At 37.6% G+C, this 18,191-nt stretch overlaps 1 protein-coding gene across 4 annotated transcripts; it reads left to right on the forward strand.

Annotated features, from left to right (window-relative positions):
• The first annotated feature begins 1,908 nt into the window (after positions 1-1,908).
• Positions 1,909-18,088, forward strand: LOC115756640 (probable pre-mRNA-splicing factor ATP-dependent RNA helicase DEAH9). 4 transcript variants are annotated; one of them, XM_048276279.1, is made up of 23 exons: positions 1,910-2,308; positions 2,412-2,556; positions 3,601-3,675; positions 4,047-4,136; positions 4,309-4,385; positions 6,137-6,206; positions 6,346-6,431; positions 8,376-8,445; positions 8,570-8,665; positions 9,867-9,972; positions 10,469-10,515; positions 10,596-10,679; positions 10,786-10,839; positions 11,499-11,599; positions 13,000-13,090; positions 14,079-14,243; positions 15,518-15,607; positions 15,702-15,773; positions 15,999-16,097; positions 16,198-16,284; positions 17,221-17,274; positions 17,427-17,506; positions 17,629-18,088. In XM_048276279.1, the coding sequence occupies exons 1-23, from the start codon at positions 2,205-2,207 to the stop codon at positions 17,774-17,776; spliced, it is 2,091 nt and encodes a 696-aa protein (XP_048132236.1). In that variant the 5' UTR covers positions 1,910-2,204; the 3' UTR covers positions 17,777-18,088. The 4 variants fall into 4 exon arrangements, with proteins under 4 accessions (XP_048132237.1, XP_048132236.1, XP_030552361.1 ...); XM_030696501.2 differs by having other exon boundaries at positions 1,911-2,308; positions 8,379-8,445; XM_048276280.1 differs by lacking the exon at positions 10,786-10,839 and having other exon boundaries at positions 1,909-2,308.
• Positions 18,089-18,191: the final 103 nt, after the last annotated feature.

Raw genomic sequence — 18,191 nt, forward strand, 5'->3', positions numbered from 1 at the left:
GAACATTTATAACCACTTTTTCTGTTCGCTTGGAAAAACGAAATTTTTTGTGGCATTGGAGGCTTTGCACTTCCCTATCTTTCCCAGCATACATGACTGGCGGACCAATCATTACTTAACGAGGAGAAGCCCAAGCCAATGGGAAAACCCAGCTTATCTCAAATCAAACTTGGTGAAATAAATTTCAAACTCATATAAAGAGTGGGAAATCACATCATTATTCGGGTAAATGTATAGCGGAGCAAATTTCAATTTTCCGAACAATTGACTGATATTGTAACGTGACTCCTTCAAACGTGTGTGAACGTACATTTAAATCACAAAATATCCGATCCATTTTAAGCGACACTTGTCCGATCCGATAGTCCAAATGCATTTGAGAACGCGTATATTCCCATCACCTGGTAATTTGTCATCACACGAAGCTTCTAAAATTCTCGTGGACTTTGAGGATAGACCAAAGTAGTTGTTTGTTTTTGATGACCCTAAGATTCCATTGCCCTTGAATTGTCAAAGTACGCAGAGTTCTCCCCGTCCTAGAGCTTCGTTCACGTTATAGAGATTCGGTAGCAACTTTTCAAAGACGGTAGCTCGATACCATGTTTAGTCAGTCGTGTCATTCAAATCTTTTTGTGTATGAAAGTAGGTAAGACCGATCACCGTTGACTGCACTTAAAAGAGAGTATTTCTCTTTGAACTGTGTTCTCAAAAGTGGACTTTTGTTTTCCTCTCGTTTTCGAGCTCCCTGCAACGTTACTTTTATTTGAATTTTGGTAGTAGGGGCACTTGTTAAATTCTTTAATTAAAAAGACTTATCATTTCGAACGCACTGTCCCGTGTTATGTCCACAGTAAATTTAAAATGAAAGACTTGTTTATGCAATATGATTGACGTGTGTTTCGATAGCACTCAAAAAAGATATGACTTGACAATTTTGGGATACAAATGAAGAATAATGACACTAATAGTTCCTTAGCTTTGTCTCATTTCTTTATATTATCGTCGAAACCTTTTTTTTTCAATGTCGTCCCTTGACCTTTTAATCAGTATTCAATGTGATCATTTCATTAGAGATCTAATGAAATTTGCTGATTGTGGCCTTTAAAGTTACCGATTCATTCTTGAACTTTGTTTGTTTGTTTAATTTCTTTCCTCTAATAGCCTTCGCTTAAGCATGATGTGTGTCATCAAATATTATGCCAGATGACCGTTATTCGGAACTAGTAATTTTCGATGTAACCCCTTAACAAGATATACATGCTAGATAATGTGTTCGTATAAGTTTAACGGTGATGAATAACAATCATAACTAATAAATGGTCACTTTTGTGCTAATTTTTTGAAAAAAAAAATCATCTTTTAGGTGCCAACTCTAGAGAGGATCACCAAAAACCGACGTGGCCATAGTTTATTAATTTCTTAGACTGACATGCCTCGCTAGTTTGCTATCTGACCCCTAAACGACGTCATACGCTGAGTTTGGCCCAGATCAAAACCCTAATAAATCGCCAAATTGAAGCAAATGCCCCAATTTCAAACCCTAGCTGCCATTCAACCGAAAATCGACATCCAAGTTTGGTTTGCCCCCAAAAGTAACCACTCAATCTTTCAAATTGAGAGCAGGAGCTTCGCGAGCGGCTCCAATCATCCTCAACGGTCGCATCATCTTCATGCGACCGTTAGGATTAATTAGTGAATGACATATTTTTCATCATTCATAAAAGTTACTAAAAAAATTTTCTTGTATGATGAGAATATTTCAATACCATTCACTTTTATAAGAAATCATTTATTTTTTACGAAATAATCTCGTGCTTAAAGTGATATGTATGCGAGGACAGTCTCCTTTTATTCAAGTGAAAAACGCTAGAGGTGACAATTTCCTTTCATATGATTGCGAGGTCAATGTAAGGGCGACCTATGCTGGCAACCCCTGATCTTAGGATAGGAGTTCACATTAGCAATCGGACGAGCAAGTCGAATCAATCCACATTACAGACGAACCGGGGACTCCCGAGATCGAAAGAGCGAGTGTGGATTTAAACCTGCGACGGTACCACCTGGGAGTATAATCGGTTTTGGAGTCTTGCTTACATGCTGGTGTCCGACCGACGCCAGTCGAAGTGGACCGAGAAGCGGGAAAACGCAATCTTCCCTACAAAACCCCCACTGAAGACGATCAACACTGAAAAAACAGGAGTGAAATGTCGCAATTCTGGAAGCCGGGGACTGAGAAGCCTCGACTAATTGACGACGAAGAAGGCGGCGTCCTCTTCCTCACGGCTTCTGCTTCTTCGTCCTCCTCCGGGTACGTCCCTTCTCACAATCTTCGTTTCGAATTACACGCATATTGGGTGTCTGTTGATATGCGCAAAATGATTTTGTGTTTTGTCATGCTTGCTTGTGCCTAGATATGGGTTTGCTAGTATCGAGAAGCAGCGGCAAAGGCTTCCTGTGTACAAGTACAGGACCGCCATTCTTTATTTGGTGGAGACTCACGCGACCACCATCGTAGTTGGTGAAACGGGTAGTGGCAAAACCACTCAGATTCCACAGGTTTGTGTTTCTTGATTTTGGTCGATTCTTTATACTTCTCTGGAGGTCAGACATCCCAAATTGGAAGAAGCAGAATGTGTTACGATGAGATGGAGCTGTAGTTTTATTTGATGCAAATTACAGAGACACTCCTCGGAGATAGTACCGAATTAATTTTATAGCCGTCAGAACCGAATTCACTCTGGGAAACACTAGGAAATGCAATTTCAATTTAGATTCTCCCGTTGTTTCCAATTTTTTGTTCCTTTTGTTCTTTATTTGACCCTTTCCTGCATCCGCTTTCTCATCTCTTCGGCCTTTGTTTGCTGTCTGTGAAACTGTGAGATTTGTCTTAATAAGCAATGCAGAATGTTGCCCTATGTCCTTGATTTCGGTGGTAAGCACTCGCATTTCTGAGTGTAAAAACTGTAGGGGAAATATTACCTGTGTAGCCTCCATATGGCTGTTTATTGGGAGTTACATTGTCAAATTTCTGGTTACTTTGCAATTATTGTCTGGAATGCTTTTGCTTGCCATGCTTAGAGAGTGAGAAATGACGTCTTACGTATGAATGTATGTTTTGATGTAAATATAGGGAATCTGAATGCTGGGAAAAGAATAGAATATAGGGTGTACACATATGGAGAGGAGCGAAAACATAGAGATTGATAGCATTCTTTGCAAGAATTGGAACATTGTAAGGTACAGTTTTATTCATGAAGCATTGATGATTGCCTCCGTGTCCATTTAGAGTGAAGCTGGTTTTGTGGTTTTTAGAACCAACAATTTATGCAGTTTGTTTTTCATGCCTATGCTTGCAATATGTATTCTTGAAAAAGGACAAAGCTTGAGACTTGTAGTTTCCTTTAATGTTGTTGGCGACCATGACGCTGATGAATTATATCTAACAATCAAAAGAGACTGTGTGTGGCTTCTCAACAGCGCTAGCCTCTATTTGATTGTTCCATCGCCTCTTTAGTTCCTAGTTAATCTTATTTGGATCCTTCTCATCCTTCGAGTACGAAATGCAAGTTTGATGGTTGTGATTTACTTTGGTAAATGCAGTACCTCAAAGAAGCAGGTTGGGCCGATGGTGGGCGTGTAATAGCTTGCACACAGCCAAGACGACTGGCTGTCCAGGTCATAAATTAAGTTACACTATAATTACGTATATGCTCACTATTTTTCTTGTTCATTTGCCACTTCCAAGACTGGCTATTATTGGTAAAAAAAAAAAAGCCTACTTTGCATTGGCATTGAGCTTTTCACTTGTTCACTTCGTGTGCTAAGTTTATTCCATTAAACTGCCCTGCATTGCAAATTCTAAATTGCAGGATCAATGTTTAACTGTCATGCGCTGTAGTAAATTCAGCATCTTTGGAGTTGCTTGTCTACTGTATGAGATTGAATTACCCACAATTTTAGACTTTATTTTTTGCTTGCTTACATGTAGCGGATCTCTAGGAGCATTAGTCCTTTTCTTTTACTAAGCTTCAAATATTCGACGACAGGCCGTTGCGTCAAGAGTTGCTGAAGAAATGGGAGTCAAGCTTGGAGAGGAAGTTGGGTACACAATACGGTTTGAAGATGCTACCAGTACAGTCAGTTTTTCTACTTTCCCTGTGGCTGAGTTACCTTTTAGTGTTTGTGCTTTGCCTGCTATAGGGTTATGTAGAATTTACAAGAAATGTTTCTTGAGCCTGGTTTGGCTTAGAAATGTTGATTTCTGCTCGAATATACTCTTTTTTGGTGACATTCCTTTTTTTGGCGCAGGGAACCCTGATCAAGTTTCTCACAGATGGGGTGCTACTCAGGGAAATGATGGATGATCCACTTTTGACTAAATATAGGTGCTACATTTGAATTTCCATCTCATGTTTTCTCTTATCCTCTCTCTTTCTCTCTCTCTCTCTCTCTCTCTCTCTCTCTTTCTCTCTCTCTCTCTCTCTCTCTCTCTCTCTCTCTCTCTCTCGTATTCGTGCATGCGACTACACTCAAGAAGAAGCATCTGTATATGCAGAATCCATATCCACACAAAGATCACTTTGAACTCTGTGCTTCCATCTACTGCTCCTTTTCTCTTTTCATGTGATGCCAGCTTAAGTATTGCTTTTTTCTTTAAATGATTAGTCGTGGCATGTTCAATGTCTATTGGTCTAGTTGAGATGGATGAGAGTTTCAAAAGACCGAGTCTTCTGCTTTAGCGGCTCAACGTGATTGTGTCAAACTATATGTCTCCAGCAGGTTAAATGTTCATGAGTACTTTGCTTTATATGGAGTTTAAATGATTGGGAGTTTCCTTTAATTGATTGCTTTCTGTCTCTTCTGCGTTCTGCTAAAGTTCATGGGTCAGGATAAGATGAGATTGCATGCCGTCCACCGAATAGCTAGAGCTTTAGCTTTAAATCTTCTACATCTTGGGAAATTTCTCCCCTTGCCCTTCCTCTCTAAAGCAAGTGAGCTTCCTCAGATTCCTTTTGGAATTTCTTTTGTCTGTTGGGCCTTTGCTTGAATTAAGATCCTTACTATCGAAACTGTCAGAAAGCGTAATCATATTATCAGGCATTGGTGTTGTATGTACAAATTGTGGGCAAATCTGTTGATCCTCTTTTTCTTCATTGTGACTTCACTGCGAAACTCTGTAATATTATCTTCAAATTTCTCTCGGGTCGTGCGTAGAAATGCTAGACAGTTAATTAACTAACGGAAAGCCTTTGCGGGTGATTTCTCAAAAGAAATCTTGGAGCAAGGCACTGGTGCATGTTACATGGCATCTTTGTAACAAAAGATTGTTTGAGGGATTTGAAGCTTCTGGTTCTTCAATTTTGCATCTTTTATTTGTCCCTTGTTCATCCTGCTCCAGTTTTGTCTAACATCAATGTCGTTCTGATGTACTAGGATTGTATTTCTAGTATAGTCCTGTATGACCTATCAATAAAAGGGAAGATTGCTTTATGGCAAGATGTGTCACCTTGAGTATCTGCAAACAACCCACGATTCTACCTGCAGTGTGGCTTTTGGTTTTTGCATGTGCCTATGCACACTGTGTTCACGGAGTAGATGTTTTCCTATTAAGAATGGTTGCTAGAATAGTTTGAAGCAAAATTCTGCATTGCAAAATAATTTCTATTCTGGTGGATCTAGAATGTTAATCCCATTGTAGAAGTGAGATGCGCATTGTAGAAGTGAGATGGGTGCAATACTGCTATAATAGGGTGACTGTTATCATTAAACAGATGTTGACTTAGCCTAGCAGTAATTATTTTGAAAAGTAGCAGATCTTCGTGACGTAAATATAGAGAGATACCCCAATAGATGATCAAGTAGGAGGGTTTCAGTGCATTGAAGGAAAAGAGTATGAATACTAAGACTTTTCGGAGGTGGAAAATGTTTAACAACTATGGCATGACTTTACTTACTCTCTGTATTTGTATATCTTAAAAAACTTGGGATTTTTGGTCTCACAAATACTTTGTTTGTATTAGATTAGTTTCTGTTGTTGATTGTGCTTGTATCAATTATATTAGGTTAATTTCTGTTGTTCATTGTGCTTATCATGCAATTGTTAATATCTTTCTATCGTCATCTGTTGTGATAACAGTGTCATAATGGTAGATGAGGCCCATGAAAGGTCTATTTCAACTGATATTCTACTTGGTCTTCTGAAGAAGGTATTTTTTTGTACAACCAGGACATTTTCTGTTGGTTGTGATACAGCTATCTTAGACCTGTATTTTACTTGCTTTCAGGAAGCAATTTCAAAGCTTCAGTTTTTCTGGTTTAGTCTAATTGCTAGTTCTGAAACTTTAGATTCAACGACGTAGACCTGAGTTGCGGTTGATCATATCCTCGGCTACTATTGAAGCTAAATCTATGTCTGCTTTCTTCCAAACCAGGTTTTCTTCGAAACATTTACCTGCCCTTGGTTTGAGTTTTGTCTGATTTTGGTTGGTTTGTGTGTGTTTCTGTTTTGAGCTTCTTTGACATGCAGGCTTGCATGAATCTGTCTATTCATCTAAATTTGCAATCAAGAAGTATTTAGTGATTTGCAATTTTGTTTTTCTGTTTTTGAATATTAGTGTGTTCTTGTTTGTTCAATCCGAATGGTTGCTAGTTGCTCCTCTCTCTCTCTCTCTCTCTCTCTCTCTCTCTCTTGCAAGTTCTAGATTTTACTAAAAGAGTAGTGTCTCCCTTTAGCGGTTTGATGATTATCCTGTGATTGGAAAGTGGTTTTTGATTCTTTACTAGTATTTCTGCTAGTTGGGCTAGATTATGCCCAGGGTCACTCATTGAATTCAATTTGTACTTTTTTTCCCAGAATGTCACTAAAGGCTGTAATATTTACAGATACTTCACAATCAACCAGCATATGTTCTTCAAGGAAAAAAACCTCTACTTTCCAATCTCATAAAACTGTGGTATAGTGTCACTACTTTGCAAACACATAGACGCACTGCTTCTAAGTAGAATATGGAGAAGAAACGTCCACCCACAACCATTCTTATTACAAAGAAGAAAACAAAATTGCGGTTATGGTCACTGAGATTAAGACAAACTAACACCTTACTTAAGTTGTGTTCCTTAACCTCCAAAGCAAATAGGCAGGGTTATGCTTGCAAAAGGCTATAGCTTGAAACACCGGCCTCAGTTGTGCTGCTTACTCAATCAAGACAAAAAGACTATATAACACTAGTGTTTGGTGAGATGAAATCGGTCAGGTGCTACATGCATCAAAGGGTTCTGGTTTGGTGAACTCGTGATAACAAGTTATGTCAACTATGTCTGACTGAACTTAATGAGATTATGCTGAACATCATTGTAAATAATGAATGAAATGCATATAAAAGCAATTTTAAAACAAGATGATATGAAACCGGATTGAAAGCAATTTTGATTATTTGGAACGCAGTGAACATCGATTCTTGGTCGTGGCCGTGACTGAAAATTGGTTTTCATTCACAGTTGCATGTCAATTTTTCGATTGGCCAAGGAATTTTGCTTTGACCTTTCTTGAACTGGATCCTGAGTTTGATTTAGATGACTACATGATTATTGTTGGTATTTCTTTGTATTATTGGCTTTATGTATGAAAGAATGGACGGGGATGACAGACTCACATAAAATGAAATGTGGCTTTAGTTTTGTCATGTTTGGAAATGGAGGACAATTAAAAAAAATTCGGTTGGGCTTTAGAGAACACTTGTGCATTTCACGCTCCTTTGTTATTCTTTCAATGTTAATGCAAAGGGCGAAGGTATACAAAAAAAGACATTGTTTGTCAAAAAGAAACCTGTAATTGTCTTTTTATCACCAAGACTTCTTTCCTTTGGTTCTATGTCCCTATTCCGAATTAATAAATTGAATTCGTATAGGCATTTTGGACGACGCTATTGAAATAGTCTTTCTGGCTATATTTTCTGCTAAAGGGAACAAAATTGAGGGTAATGAAATACTGTAATGAGATTTTTTCTACAATTTGGATTAGATTATGTTATGATCATCTGTTACTGCAAGCATTATCTTCTGTCCTTCCTGTGTAATCACTGTTTTAAAAGATACAATTTTGTGTGTGAAGTTCCTGATTTTATTGATTTTTCTGCCTTTACTCTCTTATTTGTAGCCTTGGCTTAGATCCATTTTGGTTGGCTCGTCCGAATCACTGCCCTCTAATGATTTATTATGTGCATTCTGAACTCAACCTACTTTCTCTCATAAAGTCTACATGATTCAGATAGGGAATGCGATTGTCCATGTTTAGTCAAGTATTCACTCGGACTCAGGTTTCCATTGAAGTTTTTAAAGTTGAACATGGTTATTGTCTTCTGTATGTCATAAACTAGCAGAAGGCGTCGAGGACTACAAGATGCGGAACCTGCATTGGCAATGGAACCTGCAATTCTCTCGGTTGAGGTGCTGAAACCTGTCTCTCTCTCTCTTTCTATCTCCACTGGAAATATGGTGTGCAAGTGGACACACATCTCATGCGATTGCTGTTGCGATGCATGAACATCTAATGAATTAATTTGATCTTCAGGGTAGAGGTTTTAATGTGCAAATTCATTATGTTGAGGATCCCGTGTCGGACTATATCCAGGCTGCTGTTTCAACAGTGTTGTTGATTCATGACAAGGTAACTGTTTAAATATCTTTCTGATGTATGATAACCTTGTTATGAAGTCCGTGCTTTTAGGTTGTACTCGTTACTTTTCTGTTCCCGTCTGATATTAACAGCTAACTGCCAGAAAGAAGGCACAGGACTTATACCCTCAGGACACAAGTAACCACTTTTTGAATGATTGAAAAAAAGCAAGAATTTTTGCTCGAGGGAGGAAAAATGTCGATGAACTTACTCTCGAGACAAAAATAAAACGAAAATGAACTTTTACTCGAAGACAAAAATATCCATGCACTTTTCCGTCTAAAGAAGTTAATTTTGCATATGATGTGGCTAATTTGCAAACTCGGTTAGAGGCACAATCCTAGCCATCCAATTTGCAAACTCGGTTTAGGGCTAAACTCTCTCTCTCTCTCTCTCTCTCTCTCTCTCTCTCTCTCTCTCTCTCTCTCTGGAAAAAAAGCATCCAAAATCCTGCTCAATTTTGACTCAAAAAAAAAAAAAAAAAATTCATGCTCAATTGATTTCGGTTAGCTTCAGCTGATGTGTCCACTGCTTATGTGCCATTAGCTGCGCCGGATGCCACATAAGCATTTTTGAGGTAACGATGGAAATTTTTGTCCCTTGAGTTAAAGTTTGTGTTTTTTTTTTTATTGCTTGAAAAGTGAGGTCATTTTGTCCTGATGGTACAAGTTAGTGGATACATTATTCTCTTGAGCAAAAGTTCGTTTTTTCTGTTGTTTGAGAAGTGAGATTATTTTTGTCCTTTGGGTATGAGTTCGTGCATTTTCTTGGGCAGTTGGCCTCTTATTAACTGCCTTTGAATGGCAGAATATCTTGAGGGTAAAAGTACTAGGTAACAAGAATGTGCTTCCTTGCGATGTGATCCCTTGTGTAGGGGATGGGTTTGTGCTGTGCTTGTTATAATCTTCTATCCTTTACTTGGAGAAGCTATTGTTAGTATTAAGTCCATGCCAACTAGATATATAGCTCAAAACCCTGAGAGAATACTGAGAAAAGTAGACCTACCACTCACGTTCTTATGAAGAAACAAAAATGGATCTCTTGAATGACCAGAAAAAGAAGCAAACTAGTCCCAGTGATACTTTTTCTTTTTGGGTGGTTCGTTTACATCATCCTTTTGATAGCCTTGCATGGTGGCACTTCATGGGGGAATAATGGATTAAACCCTAAAAACAGCTTTTATTGTTGTTAGGAGCCATTTGGTGACATTTTGGTCTTTCTCACTGGTCAAGAAGATATTGAAGCTGCTGTTAAGTTGCTTACAGAAGAAGCTCGAGATAACAGAAAAAGTTCTTCCGGTATGTTCTTCTGATCTTAGCATGTAGATAGAATTCTCTTTTCATCAAGACAATTTGGATACGTAACATTATATGAATGTAGCATACCTGTAACCTGTGTTAATTCGCGAGGTTTTTTAAATATTTGAAAGTGGGTGCATATATAGGGTAATGATTTCAATTATTGCTGTTGGGCTTTGACACTGGGACAACTTTTCATCAAGACAATTTGGATACGTAAAATTGTGAGGTTTTTTCAATATTTGAAAGGAGGTGCATATTCATAGGGTAATGATTTCAATTATTATTGTTTATCTTTGACACTGGGACAATATAGCATAACTCTGTCATGGGGACATAGGTTGATCACTGCCTGAATTTGGATGATCATATTGCATAAATGGCCATTTATTGCTGCTCTTCTTGTGACATGCAGCATGTTTTGGCATATAGCCTCACTTGTAGACCTAATTCAGATATCCGTTTCTAACTGATCTGTTCCTTTTGCTTCTTTTAGGATTGATTGTTTTGCCTTTGTACTCGGGACTTTCACGCGCAGAACAGGTGTAGTAATGGGGTCCAGGGATCGTTTTTCTTTTTGTGCATATGCATAGAGAAAGATTTTAACTGCTCTTTATTTCCAGGAGTTAATATTTTCTCCCACTCCTCGGGGGAAGAGAAAAGTAGTGATATCAACAAATATAGCGGAGACATCATTGACTTTGGAGGTTATACTTTCTAATTTTGAAGCAGTAGTATTACCTATAAGCGTTAATTTCAATATTCTTGGCATGATCCCATCTATAACTTGCTTTGTATTTCTGACTGGTGCAGGGTGTTGTTTATGTCATTGACAGTGGGTTCTCTAAACAAAGGTTTTATAATCCGGTATTTCACTCATATTCCCTTAGGGCCTGTTTGTTTTTGTATTTTCAAAAGCAAAGAGTAACTTTTTTGCTTTCCCGCCAAAAGTTAAAATATTGTCCGAGTTTTAAAAACTGAATAATAGTATTTGAACTTTTGTGTCAACATTTGTAAAAGGTTCAGGTGTTTCAAGTCAAAGTGCGCTAGCCCCAAAATTTAGATTAAGGGAAAAGCAAAAGTCTATCCAGACAAGCTTTTAGATCTTATAAACAGATTAGGTCTCATCTTCTTTAGGATTTTGATATGTTAGTGTTGCTTAATAGCTCTTTGACAACCATTTTGTTTCTATCACATTGAATCTTTCTATAATGCTCCTAGTTTTGAAAACCCAGAAAGTTTTAACTGTGTTTAAGTACCTAGAATAGTGTGGACTGGTGGAAGCTTATGAGTACCTCTAACTTGAAATAAGTAGATTATCATAGCATCTAAAATGGTATTCACCTGTCAAAGATGATTATTTGCTTTCTTTCTCATTTGAATATTGTCCTCATATCGTCAAATTATTTTTGTTTTTCCTTTATCGTGTGTCATTTTCCTGGAGGTGTTAAAAGGGATTATCATTCTAGCATATGCATACACGTTAGTACTAAATTATGTTGACTTATTCTGTCGGCCTGATGCAGGTCTCAGACATTGAAAACCTTGTAGTGGCACCAATATCTAAAGCATCTGCCAGGCAAAGGGCTGGCAGGGCTGGAAGAGTTAGACCTGGGAAGTGTTATAGGTGAGTATTGACAGCGTATGTGTAAAGTATCCATCTTTTTTTCTGGAGGTTATGTCCTTAGATATCATATTTATTCTAAGTCCTGACTGCAACTATTAGCTATTTGATGATTGATTTGTTCAGTTATGATAGCATATTGTGTTATCAGATAAATATATTTTCCATGTATTGCTTTTTAGCTAAAAAACTCTCAGTTTGCTTTTGATGTCTGAATGTCGCTTTTCTTTTCTAGCTCATAAGTTAAACACACAAGGGGTCTTAAGCCACAGAATACCGGCGCAATGTCCTAGGAAGTGATTGCTTGGCGCTTCTGTGTGTTGCTATTCGATAGCTAGTTCTTCTGATAGCCTTATTAACCTCTGGAGGATTCCCCCTGAAAAAGGTTGATTTATTTGACATGTATTATGTGAGAGCTATGCTAACCACTTATTAGTTGCTACATTGTCTTTTGGTTCTTTGTCTGCGTTATGCTCCCCAAAGAGTTACTTAGAAGCTGACTGAACTTTCAATACATGAATTACCTGAGAGAAAGTCCTTGTGCATTTTGTTGAGAAGAAGATGAAAGAAGCATGTTTAAAGTGGTCTGAACACATGACACAAGTCACAACAACCTCAAGATGCTTGAATAAGAACAGAGACTAAACTTTATAAACTGGGAGAAATCCCTTTTGAGTGTTGCGGTGTTTCCTGAAAGACTAATGCTAGTTGTCTTACACAATTTTACATGGTATTAGAATAGGAGTCTATGTGTTCAAAATTTTTTGGCTAGGCATATTCCAGCCGATGCTTGAGGTTAAAATTTGCAGCATTTGAATATTGAACTACACCTTTATCTACTAACGCAATTCTTTTAGGTAATATGGCACTGGTTGCATAAATTTTGCATTAACATCAGGATAGCACTGAATATGACTTCCGCAATTCATGATAGAATTAGCTACAGAAGCCTAATAATATAGGAAACCACCCCTCCCCCCTTTTCCCCTCCTCAAAGAATAAAAGAAAACATAGGATTCTGTTACAACTATTACTAGTGTCGGATGGTAACTTCATGTGTAGGTTAACTTTCCTATTATAATCAGTAGATGAGGTCACCTGGCGAGCAAGCTTAAACTTGTTTGGAAAAATATCTTTGAAAGAGTTGGAAACATCCTGCTTGTTTTGCAGCTTTACAGAATAACATAAAGTCTCTCTCTAGAACGGTGAATTGATTTTGTGTGCTTAATTCTCTGAAGACTCTCCGGCCAAAACTAAGAAAAAGTGTGTATGAAGACACCTTCTGTCTTTCTTGGGCCCCATGATTCATTGCATTCCTTTTTGCATGTTGCCATGCCTTATCATGTAGCTATACTTACGTCTAACGAACTTGCCTTTTTGGCTCTCTTTACATGTGCAACCAGGTTATACACAGAAGAGTATTTTGTCAATGAAATGGCTACTGAGGGGATCCCAGAGATACAAAGATCAAATCTCGTTTCTTGTGTGATTCAGGTGTGGAGTTTCTTGCCCACGAGAAGGTTTCTTGAATACATGCATAACTTACGATATTATTACTTTTACTACAAACTGCCTCTGAATTTAGGAGGATTGGTATATAAGATTGACAAGGATAAGTTTTGACCCGATGCGGTTTTAATTTGTATTGTCACTGGCATTATTGTAGCTGAATAAAAAACGTATTACACTTTTCTCTTCTGTGTAAACCTTACTACGCTTTATCAGTAGTTGAAAGTTCTGTTTCCAATTTTTGATGGGGGATTTGGTAAGATAGGGAAGAGTTTTCTTCAGGTGTACTTCATTTAAATTTTACTTGCTTAGGCAACTTCTCATGCTTCTTTGTTTTACTTACTGTTTCATAGATGGACAAGCATGTTATTTTTTTTGTAAGTTTTAGTAGCCAAAAGATATTAGGATTAGGCGCACAAACACAGCGAAATAGAGTCTAAAGGCGAGAAAGAGAAATCGAGACACAAGCTTTATCCTGGTTCACCCTTAAATTAGGGCTACATCTACCGGAGGATTTCATTGTAATTAGCACCTCTCACCTTTCTATTACAACTCTTAATTACTGGAGAAAGAGTTTATATACGGACTGCACAAGAAATCCCTTGGGGCCGAGAAAGCCCTAGGCTGCATAGTAGCTATTATTCATGGGCTCAAGCTCAAATTACCAATAAAATATTGACCCAAACTATAAAGTCCTTTGGCGGGTCCCTTGCCTTTCTGTTGATGGGGAGTATGAACCACACTCCAACAAAAGAAAGGTACGGGCCTTTAAGCAACATGCTGAAAGGAAAGTCCACTTTGTTCAACAAATAACTTCATGTAGGCATCGCATGAAAAATAGTGTGTCCTCGATGCAATTAACATTTCTTTGGGACTAATTTTCACTGACTTTAAGCATATTATGTGTTTATTATAGTGAATGTTGACTCTTTTTCAAAATTATAAAGCTAATCATATTTTACCGATCTTTCAGTTGAAAGCCCTCGGGATAGATAATATCTTGGGCTTCGACTGGCCGGCATCTCCATCCCCTGAGTCAATGATTCGTGCTCTTGAAGTGCTATACTCTCTTGGCGTACTCGATGACGACGCCAAACTTACAGCACCTCTTGGTTTTCAAGTAGCCGAGATTCCACTTGTAAGTAGCACTGGACTCTCTTTCACTTATTTTTTTTAAAGTAAATTTTGCTTATGATGCCTGAATTTTCAAGTAGACTTTTATGTAAATTGACATGCCTTATTTAGCTGTTATTCCTTCCGCCACTCCCAATCCTATATTCCTATTCTTTGGTATGTTTATCCGGTAATTGTTAATCTGGTGTTATTTTAACACACTTACTTTAGATGACCGAGAGGCAAAATTGGAGAGAAGAAATAAGCGAATAAGGGCCTGTTTGGCAACAATTTTGTTCCAAAAAAGTGATTCTGGTTAGACTCATATTTTCCGATTCTATTCATAGGATGACTTTTAGAGAATTAGAACGAGTTTGGTAACTACACAAAATTTCTGTTCCTGAAAGAAATGCGTTTCATTTTTTTTAAAATTTTTTAAAATGTTTCTTTAACTTTTTTTTTTAAATTTTTAAATTTTAAACTTTTTTAAACTTTTTTCCTTTTTTTAAATTTCCCCCATTTTTTTATTTTTTTATTTTTTTGCATTTTTTGAATTTTTTTCTAAATTTTTAATTTCCCCCCTTTTAAGTTTTTAATTTTTTTTGGGTAGATTTTAAAGTTTATTTTTAACTTTACTTTTAAATAAAACAAAATTAAAAATTTAGTTGTAGTAAATTTTCAAATCTAATTATTTTTTTTTAAAGTTCAAAAGTCCACGTGGACTTAATCTTTTTAAAAGAATTGAGACTTTGTTCTTTTTGGTGATTCTAAAAAGTGTTCTTTTCTTGGAGAACCAACTTTTTTTGTTCTTATTTTTGGTCCAAAAGTGTGACCGGGAGCAAAATCAAAATCAAAATCATTTGCGTTATAAAAAATGTTTCTGATTCTTTTTCTTTCCGGGGAACAGAATTAGAGGAACAGAAACGTTACCAAACAAGCCCTAAGCATTCTTGACTTCTTTTTAATCATATTGGTACTTGTCTATCCCCTACTCCTGTCCACCAACTTTTTTTTTCCACGTGGTTTGTAGATGTCTATTTCCCGGAGCAAACCTTTCCTTCTTGGTAGTGCTGCATATTCATTCAGTGTTGAAGTTGCTTATGCACTAGCATTTTGAGCTATGAATTCTGACTGGTTAAGCACCCAAGGTTTTTGTTTATTTTTTAGTTCTCCTAGTCATCTTGATGTACTTTTTGAAAAAAACTGTGTGAAGTTTTCATGATTAACTTAGTTCATGAAGATCTCTGCATTTGGTTATATTGATTGAGCTTTTTGTTATATAAGTTGATGTTTGTGTAGGACCCAATGATCTCAAAGATGATCTTGTCTTCAAACCAGCTGGGTTGTTCTGAGGAGGTCCTCACGATTGCTGCGGTTCTTTCTATCCAAGTAATAGTTTCTGCCAGTGCCATCGTTAGCTAGACTTATTTGATGGTAAAAGAATTTCTTGAGCTTAAATTACCTGTGGAAATTCCTTTTTCAGTCTATTTGGGTTTCCAGTAGGGGAATACAAAAGGAACTGGATGAAGCAGAGTTGAGATTTGCTGCTGCTGAGGTTAGCATCTCGGTTTTTGATCCACTAGTTAGCTATAGATGCTTGGGGTAGACTTCTTTAATATTATTTCGCTATGGCATTCTCCTAAACATTGTTAATTTTGTTGTAGCATGTCATTTGTCTTACGGGGTTTAAACTTAGATATTTAGGATTTTTTGAAGTTATTAATGCAAATCTTTCCACCATCAATTACTTTATTGGGTTTACCTTCTTAATTTGTTGCAGGGTGATCTTGTAACATTCTTAAACGTGTACAAAGGATTTCTTCAGTCTGGCAAATCATCGCAGTGGTGTCATAAGAACTACATTAATTATCATGCAATGGTATGCACCTTTACAGTATAGAAGACTGATGTTATTTGTTTTTGTGCGCCTGCCTGCCTTACATTTGATCTATTTTACTGCAATGTTATTTTTCCTGCAGAAGAAGGTGGTTGATATCAGAGAACAATTAAGAAGAATAGCTCAGAGATTGGGAGTAACTCTAAAATCTTGCGACAAAGATATGCAGGTAATGCTTTTACTTGCAAGCTCTGGTTTCTATTATTTTCTCATGATTTTGGTCAGTCTGAAACTTCACTAGCTGCTTTACTGAGAGAGCTTTTCGCAATCCGCTGAGTGCTTCTGGAGCCACAATCTCTCCTTCCAATTTTTTTTGGGCCATGAAATCAATTACTTGCACTAAATGCCAATACTTTATTCAGGTCCAAATTTGTTGGCTGTTGAGGTATAGCTTCACTGAAATAACTGCTCAAGTGAATCTTGACATATTCTTGAGAAAATTTTTCATACGGAGAAAGTGATTTTCTCAGGAATGTCTCCAAAAGCAGCAAAAATTCCTCATGTTTTACGAAATGTTTTGGATAGCACTTCCTAACTTTGACTTACTGTGGAGATTTACTGTTGCACTACTGGTTTAATGCACAATTTTTTTCTATTACACTTTAGTCTGCTACTGTTGCATTTGAGTTCAGTTCCAAGATGAGACTTCTCTGCTCCCCCTAGTAATTCTCTCCTTTTATTGTATTTTCCCTCGGTATGAAAACCAAGGAGATCGAACCTTACCAAAAAAAAAAAAAAAAAGGAGATCGATGATGTATGCATCCCTTTTGGAGATCACTTCCATGGTTCAAATTTTGTGGGCGAATATTGATTTTTTCAAGAGGCTGTTTGGTTACAATATAGTAATATTAGAGTCAAATGGCCCGATCATAAGGGCATGCATGGCATGGTGAATCTTCGGAGATTGGATCATTGAGTCCTGCAGGGCCATCTCAAATAACGTGCTCATGAAAACTGCGCACCAAAATAAAAATTAACAGGAAGAGCGAGCTCTCCTTCCCCCGCTCTATTTACAAAAAATTTCATGTTGCTCCTTTGACAAGACACCATTATTTTCACAGTGGTGGTACTTGAGGGAAGCTCTTATTCTCACAATCTCTTGCAGGTTGTTAGAAAGGCCGTCACGACAGGGTTCTTCGCGAATGCTTGTCGTCTTGAGGTGAGTTTTTCTCCTTCACGTATTGGGCTAGCCACTGCTATTTACATTCACGATCTTAATCGCCCTTGGTGTTCTAGTTCACTTTAGTAATACATCAAAGTCACAGTCAGCTGATCTTTTATTTTTCTTGTGGCCTTTAACGTGTTAAAAAGCCATTTACTCATAATGGGATGTACAAGACCGTGAGAACGTCCCAGGAAGTTTACATTCACCCGTCCTCGGTTTTATTTCGGTGAGTAACCAATGCTATTTATTTTCATATTGTGTCCGCTGGGAGTTGATCTTCTGTATCGAGAATATACATCACCTGATTTTGTATCTTTTGCCTTCTTGCTCAAACTATGTCACTCGCAGAGTAAATCCGAAGTGGATTGTCTACCACTCGATTGTCTCGACTGACCGACAATACATGCGCAATGTTGCAACCATCGAACCATCGTGGTTGAGAGAAGTTGCACCACATTTCTACAGGCAGGATGGACCTGATCCTATGTTGCATTGATTTTTTTGACCCGGGTAGAAGTGTTCAGGGCAATCTGCGGTCTTCCATGTACTCACAAGACATACTTATGGAGAGATTTGTGTTGAGTATACGGATTCTCTTCCCTGGGGCCAGTTCAACATTTTGCCATTTCTAAGCAACTGTACTTCAGGGCCAACTTTTGAACTGCTGGTCCACCACACAGTGAAAAACCAGTAAGTCTTGGAACATTGTAATGTAATTGTAAGGGTAGTGGGTTTTTAAAATTTACCCACTAGCGAGATAAATTTATGACCTGGTGCAAAGCTCAATGGGATCCGTTCATTTTTCTTTTCCTTTTGAACTTCTTATTTCCAACAAGTGGCTCCTTTTCGGGATTTTCTTCTTGTACTGAATCACAACGGGTGATTCCACGATTGGGATTTCTAGGGACGTG

This window comes from Rhodamnia argentea, chromosome 3, assembly GCF_020921035.1.
Source record: "Rhodamnia argentea isolate NSW1041297 chromosome 3, ASM2092103v1, whole genome shotgun sequence".
Lineage (NCBI taxonomy): Eukaryota > Viridiplantae > Streptophyta > Magnoliopsida > Myrtales > Myrtaceae > Rhodamnia > Rhodamnia argentea.

Coding starts and splice junctions, on each gene's coding strand:
- LOC115756640 (XM_048276279.1), top strand. CDS start 2,205: ATGTCGCAATTCTGGAAGCCGGGGACTGAGAAGCCTCGACTAATTGAC. Junction 6,432..8,375: donor TCTGCTTTCTTCCAAACCAG/GTTTTCTTCGAA, acceptor GTCATAAACTAG/CAGAAGGCGTCGAGGACTAC. Junction 10,680..10,785: donor AGACATCATTGACTTTGGAG/GTTATACTTTCT, acceptor TGACTGGTGCAG/GGTGTTGTTTATGTCATTGA.